This window comes from Scophthalmus maximus, chromosome 13 (genome assembly GCF_022379125.1).
Source record: "Scophthalmus maximus strain ysfricsl-2021 chromosome 13, ASM2237912v1, whole genome shotgun sequence".
Taxonomy (NCBI): Eukaryota; Metazoa; Chordata; class Actinopteri; order Pleuronectiformes; family Scophthalmidae; genus Scophthalmus; species Scophthalmus maximus.
In genome coordinates this window covers 8,609,976-8,617,376 of record NC_061527.1, presented here as the reverse complement: position 1 = coordinate 8,617,376, position 7,401 = coordinate 8,609,976, and the positions used below count along the sequence as shown (strand labels likewise).

The 7,401-nt window shown below is 41.0% G+C and overlaps 1 protein-coding gene across 1 annotated transcript; it reads left to right on the top strand.

Moving 5' to 3' along the window:
• The first annotated feature begins 394 nt into the window (after nucleotides 1-394).
• LOC118317900 (N-acetyllactosaminide beta-1,3-N-acetylglucosaminyltransferase 3) lies at nucleotides 395-5,176 on the top strand. The gene is made up of 2 exons (XM_035647012.2): nucleotides 395-606; nucleotides 2,310-5,176. Exon 2 carries the CDS (start codon nucleotides 2,320-2,322, stop codon nucleotides 3,457-3,459), a length of 1,140 nt encoding a protein of 379 aa, XP_035502905.1. The 5' UTR covers nucleotides 395-606; nucleotides 2,310-2,319; the 3' UTR covers nucleotides 3,460-5,176.
• The last annotated feature ends 2,225 nt before the right edge of the window (nucleotides 5,177-7,401 follow it).

Below are 7,401 nucleotides of genomic sequence, written 5' to 3'. Positions count from 1 at the left end.
ATTGTGATTTCTGAGAGAACTGTGCGATGTAGTCTAGAGAAACTATAGAATGTCCACAAGCTCCTGGCATGCCCTTCTTTTCATTTGAAGTGGAAACCGAAAAATATGTAACCCCAGTTTTTGGGAGCTCACTTATTCATGCATATGTTTGTTTTTTTCTACAAAGTTAATTCAATTTAAACATGTTAAAGAGTTAAATAGTCAGCCAGTTGCTGGCACTGTCAGATCTGCCCCACCCCTCCACAAAAGGTCAAACCCACTTCAGCCCCACTTTTCATTTGTCACTGACTTGTTACTTATTACTTTTCACACACACACACACACACACACACACACACACACACACACACATATATATTATATATATATATATATATATATATATATGTATGGGGAAAAAGATAGTGCGAATGTTCACATTAGTGCAGGTGAAAGAAGCATGGGGCACAAGAGCACGGCAACAGGAAGGAAGGTGCAGAGGTGCATTTGTGTTTTGCCACAGTTGCTCATAAGACGAGGCACCGCCCCGCTGGAGACGCGCCGTCGCACGTATTAATCATCCATCCCTGCACTGAGGCGGACGAGGCGGCCGAGCTCCTGTTGACGGTGAGAAACACTCGTTTGACTGCACATCGTGTGACTCAGAGGGTCAGAAGTGATGCCGGGGCGACGGGACGTGGGTTTATTAGGTTTCTGTTCCGGTCGACCCCGGCGAGAAACGCAGGTGCCGGAACAAATGCTCAGGCTCGTAAAAAAAAAACCCAGAAAGAAAACTGCGCTTCAGAAGATTTATTTGAATTGAACGAAACGCGTTGACTTGATTCAAACCTCTTTTGAAAGACCACATGTCCCTGTATGTGAATTAAATACAGGAGGAAGAGCAAGGTCCATTTGTGATCGCACGAACATGTCCTCGAATCTTGAATTATTCCATTATACAGTTGAATTTATTATATGAAAAGAAAATGAACAACTTCGATGCTGTAATGGAAGTTCCGCCATGGTCTGTGGACCAGTTCATTTAATTCGATATTTGGACTCGTGTATGTGTGTGTGTGAGAGAGTGTGTGTGAGAGTGTGTGTGTGTGTGTGTGTGCTGCGTTAACGAAACCTTAGTCCGTTGAGTTTTGTAGAAGGGAGTGGCTGTTATCCGTTATCTGAAGTACACGGACCTTGAAAAGGAAAGAAAAATAACTTTAAAAAGCCTGAGCAGTCAGATATCCTCCTCTATATGAGTCTTCTTCAAGTGTAGAATTCACAGGAATAAGTGGACATGGTGTGTGTTTTTTACATGTCTTACTGGCAGCAAGGACTTTTAATTCTAGGTCATTTAGAAATCTGGGAATAAAACAGGTGGTTTCCTTAAAGAACACTCAACACATGTCAACTTCAAATATGATATACGTGTACACCAGCAGGCTCGGAGCCGGCAGGAAATTAATCTTGAGTTACACTCGGTATCAGCTCCTCAAGCAAGTGAAAGTAAAACATTAGGGCCAAAAAAGAGGAATTTAAACCCATGAGGAATGTTTTTTTAGGTTTGTTGTGACAATTATGTACTTTGCTGAATGCATAACGCCAAGACGAGCTCATTACGTTTACTTCCACATTTCGAGTCATAGTTTTCACTGCCTGTGGCTTCTTATGCTCAGATCATACAGTATACATGTAATAACCCTTGTGTTAAATGGTTAATGATAATAAGCTCTTTGTCAATATCTATGCCATAAAAAATTGTTGTTGATCAACGTTGTCGGTGTCTGTTGATCACTGTCGCTGAGGGTGAACTAGTGGGAATTCATGGAAACACACCTGTAAGAAGGTTTTTTTGGGTTGTCAGCATCTGCAGACATGCTGCAGCTATTTTTTTTTAGCAATAACTGCACATTTCCTGTTCAGAACCAAACAGCAAACAGAAAGTGTTAAGCTGCTTTCAGTCATGCACTGAAGTCTGCACATTTTCCAGACATTTTCCAGAGGTGCTCTATGTGATAACTTAAACTTGTCCTGCCAGCCCACTAGTAAAATTTATGGAAAATGTCATAGTGAGTCCATTTGAGAAAATCACTTGCACGTGTTGATCACTGTCAGTATCATCATTTCCTGCCTCCAGCATGCTCAGGAATGCATAGAAAAATAGAGATAAATAGAATTTGAGGATGTTCCTGTAAACAGATGATCCTGTCGTTGTGAATGCATCTGACTCAGACATTTCCTGTTGCATTCGTCATATGTGTAAGGTTAGCGATGCTAACGAACATGACTGAAATGTGTTGACATGGAAACGTTTGTTTTTTTTGTCACTGCAGGGATTCAATAATGAGAAGGATCAAATCCAGAACCATCTTGTTGGTGGTAACCTTTGGTCTGCTGGTCCTCTATATTTGTAAAGATTTGAGTGACCACAAAACGAATTTCCTCCAAATAAATGTGGGTGAGGAGGACAGTCAAGCAAGGCAGGCCACCACAAAGACATCCTATGTATACTCCTGGCCGAGGTGTCAACAAAATGTGTCTGCTGCCAATGTGACAGGCTTCAGCTCTCTTCCTGGTAATATACAAAACTTCCTCTACTTTCAACACTGTCGACATTTCCCCATGCTACTGGACCTTCCCGACAAATGCGGAGGAGCAGATCAATCTGCAGAAGTCTTCCTCCTACTGGTCATTAAAAGCGCCCCTGAGAACTACGATCGCCGAGAAGTACTGCGCAAAACCTGGGCTAAAGGGAGGTTACAAAACGGTGTGTGGATCCAGAGGATCTTCATCTCAGGAACAGCAAGTTCTGGTTTTGAAAAAGAGAGACAGAACAAACTCCTTGAACTGGAGCAACGTGAGTACAATGACATTCTCCAATGGGACTTTCAAGACTCCTTCTACAACCTCACCTTGAAGCAGATACTCTTCCTCGAGTGGATGGAAAGAAACTGTCCCAACGCTCGCTTCTTGCTAAACGGTGACGATGATGTTTTTGCAAACACAGACAACATGGTCGAGTTTCTCCAAGGCCTCAAGGACAATGATGGAAGCAAGCACCTCTTTACCGGCCATTTGATCCAGTACGTTGGGCCCATTAGATCATCCGGGAGCAAGTATTTTGTCCCAGTTCAAGTACAGGAGTCAGAGGCGTATCCGCCTTATTGTGGTGGTGGGGGCTTCCTTCTGTCTGGCTATACAGCTATGGTCATCTACAACATGTCCCACTCCATCCCCTTCCTTCCTATTGATGACGTTTACATGGGGATGTGTCTGGCCAAGGCAGGACTAGGTCCTGTTCACCATATAGGTGTGAGGACTGCAGGGATGCACATTCCCTCCAACAAACTAGATTATTATGACCCTTGCTTTTACAGAGAGATTTTATTGGTACACAGATTCCTTCCAGCTAACATGTATCTAATGTGGCAAAGACTACATGACCCCTATCTGAAATGCAAACACAAGCAGATACCCCTGTGATAGCATCAGGGCGGAACATGCAGGTGTCATCAAACTGGCTGTTGATGGCTGGTCTATGGCACGTGGTCTAATGATACGGCTGCAGGTTTCACTTAAACTAGAAAAATGAATCCCACCCTACCCAAAGGTCATTTTGTGCTCTTATTTGCATTTATTTTTATTTTGTTCACATACAGGAGGTTATGCCCATTACATTTGTAGGTTGTCTGGCCCTGACTGTAAAGAGTTGGGAAGGTGTAGAACATGTCTTGTCATACAAAATATGAAGAAACATACTTTGGGTTACGTTATACTAATATTGTTGCAATTGGTTTGTCCAGTCATAATTACCGTAAAAAGCAGTTTCTGGCACAGTATTTAGTTTAGTTTAGTTTTAGTTTTAGTAGATACTTTATTTATCCCGAGGGAAATTCAGGCATCCAGCAGCATTTACTAGCATATATACATTAAACATACATCAATCCTACATAAAATAAAAATACAAAATTTAATTAAATATTCAACTAACTATAAAAACTAGCTTATTACTACAGTGCAAAACGTGAAAATGTGCAAACGAAGGTTGAAATAAATTGTCCTTTCCTATTGTCCTCCCTGCCTCTACTAGGAGCTGTTGTACAGTCTTATGGCCAGGGGGAGGAAAGAGTTTTTCAGTCTGTTGGTGGAGCTGTTTTGATTGAAGATCACAGATTGCGTCATTGAATCTGTGGGTGGATTTTTCTTTAAATGATTATTGCATGTGGGAGAGTGCTTTTAAATTTTTTTTTTATAAAATATCTGTCCACTTGGTCAGTGTGATAGTTTTTTAACTAGGGCTGGGTTTTGATCCATGATACCGACTCATAGACTGTATATAAAAATATACATGGACGTAGACTGTTAGACTATTGCTATTATGTTATGTTATCTTGAGTTTAAAATCATATATGTGATATTTATTTATCCTTCGATGTAGGCTGTTATCTATCTGTTAGAGCAATATGTTCAGTGACATTTTAGATCAATCATAGTCAATCACTGTTACAGTAACATATTAAAAAGTTGTTTTGCCAGATTTGTCAGATACAACAAGGTAATCCAAGTAATAACGAAGCCAGTGGATCTGCACAAAGGACTCAAGTTTAAGGATTTGTCGATGAAAAAAGTTTATTGCACTGACTTTTTAAAAAAAAATGAATCTATTGAATTAACAATGAACTTGTGAATCTTTGTGACAAATGATGTGATTGTAGAGCTAAATGTGCTATGTGAATAACAACGCTGAATAAAAATCCAAATAATCATTAGAATGACGAATGTGTAATGTTAACATGTACATTTATTTATTTGACAGCAGCTTTTGTCCAAAGCAATGCACCAATGAGGTTTAATCCAAAAGAAGTGCCACACGGTTGTAGGGGGCATAAAGTAACATAGGCAAGTGATGAAGAAATTATTTTTGAAGAGACAGAGAGACCAAGGCAGAAAGGAGAAAAGCATGAGCATGTGCTCACATAATATGCTTACATGGTATAATAATGATAAACATTTATGTTCTTGCTTTTTAAAGCACTGTGAATTTGTCTTGTGTCTAACTGGTGCAATACAAATAAAACTTGCCTTATTGATTGTAACTGTTGTTGTTTTTTGAAGGCATTTACTTTGTGAAATGTGCCTCATAAATAAGTTTGTATTGAAATCCAAGTTGACTTCACAATAAACAATATTACTGACCGTTCACATTTTCATTAAGTCCTAGATCTGTTTACATTTTATTTATTCGGTTTACAATGTACATATTACTTCTATTTATTATATTATAAATCTTCCTTGTTGCTGTAACATTGTAAATGTTCCCTTAGTAGGACGATGATCTTACCTCATTGTACTGTACGCGGTCACCTGCCAAAGATGACGAGGTGCAATAAATTTATTTAAAAGTTGAGCATAAGTAAGTACAGCACACATGCAAACATGAGTTGTTTGATAAAAAAAATCTGTGACATATTCTCCTCTGTCTGTTTGAAACACCGCACTGTACTCAGCTCCGGGACGACCTCGGGTTTATCAACGATCATTGCTGCAACTTCACTATATCAATAAGAGACTAAACGTTAGTTAGTGGGGTTCTTTGCTGCGTAATACACTCTTCTTAATGCCATCAGTGGAGTCGCTTACTGCTGGTGATTCGAGAGAATACAGAGTAAAATACAGATAAAACTCAACGGCGCAGAAGTTTTATCAGGCATATGTATGGTGTGGGGTGATAATGCACTATTTAGAGAAATACCCAGAGTCAACAAAGAGTTGCTACCATCACAGCAACAAATGCCATTTCATACTGACATGCGTGATCACATGTGCAGTGAACATATGAGCGTTTAGGCACTTCCATATTGGTTTCACTTTCTTACTACGGCCTGCTACTTACTTCTTTATATACTGAACAGTTTATGACTAAAATTACAAAGGCAACTACTGCTCTGCATGAAATATACATTTTATTTTTTCTGTGTGGAGTTTGCATGTTCTCCCCGTGTATGCGTGGGTTCTCTCCGGGTTCTCCGGCTTCCCCCCACAGTCCAAAGACATGCAGAATGGGGTGAGGTTCATTGGGGACTCTAAATTGACCGTAGGTGTGAATGTGAGAGTGAATGGTTGTCCATCTCTGTATGTTGCCCTGTGATAGGCTGGCGACCTGTCCAGGGTGTACCCCGCCTCTCGCCCAATGTTAGCTGGGATTGGCTCCAGCGACCCCCCGCGACCCTTAAATGGATAAAGCGGTAGACAATGAATGAATGAATGAACTTCATCAGAAGTTAAGGGCCCTGGTCACCCGGTGCATCATATCCATCAGATTGCAACGTCGGGTCTTCAGCTCCTCACTCTCGTCTACGTCACACTGTCAATTCGCCAAAAGCCAAACCGAGGGTGTGGTGGGGCCTAAGACAGAGAGGGATTTGCTAAGGAAGGTTCCTAAATCTTGAAGTGACCCGGAAGTATTTGCAGCCATGATAAGAGCTGTTTGCATTCTCTAAACGCATAGGAAAGGAGCTCCAATGCGATATTTAACGTGAAGCGCCATGCACAAACGTAAAGCATTCAATCCGAAGTAGAAGAAGAAGAAGAGTATGAACATGACCCAGAAGGAACACAAGTCATCATGTAAGTTACCATTGCATATGAACAATTTACATCTGATGTCACGCGGCGGTTAAACACTCTGGATGAAGCCGCGGAATTTGTTTCACCACGACAAACCCACGTGACGTGGTATAGTGAAAGTCCAGTTGGAATTGTCTGAGCACCGCTGTCGGCTTTTCCATGGTCCTATGAGCCCCTCTTTACACATTTCCTTGACCTCATGACGTTTTCCACTGAGGTCGAGGAATAGTAGATAGAAGAGATAATTTTCGACTGCACCCAAACTCTCTCCAAAATCGGTTACTGCCCCTTTTAGAAACAGGATGAGCGGACTTGAATAAAATTAGCAATATCCTTGTGCCACACAAACAGAACAGACTGCCCTGACAACATACATTCAAACAATAGGTACAATCTCTTTCAGATCTGATGTTTCCTTGTCAGGACATACCACAGCAGAAGTGCAGATTTGAATAGATATTAGACAGTCAGTCAGTCAGTCAGTCAGTCAGTTTTCTGTTTTGCTGTATGATTTCCTCATGCTGAGTGACAGGGTGGGGCCGATGTTGGGTCTAGCCAGGTCACTTTTTCCATCATTACACAGTAAAAGTATTAGTTTTTTTAATGACTGAATGTCTGACATCTCTCATAATGTATTTCACCCATGGCGGAGAGGAGACATGACAGCATTTGCCTTGTTTTCACCACCCACCTCATAAAAGTATGGCATGTGCAGGTTCCTCAAGCAACCATCAACGCTCTCTCCTGTTTGGTTTGTCTCTGCTTTACTGTTTTGGTTCATCCCCACAGCACACAGAC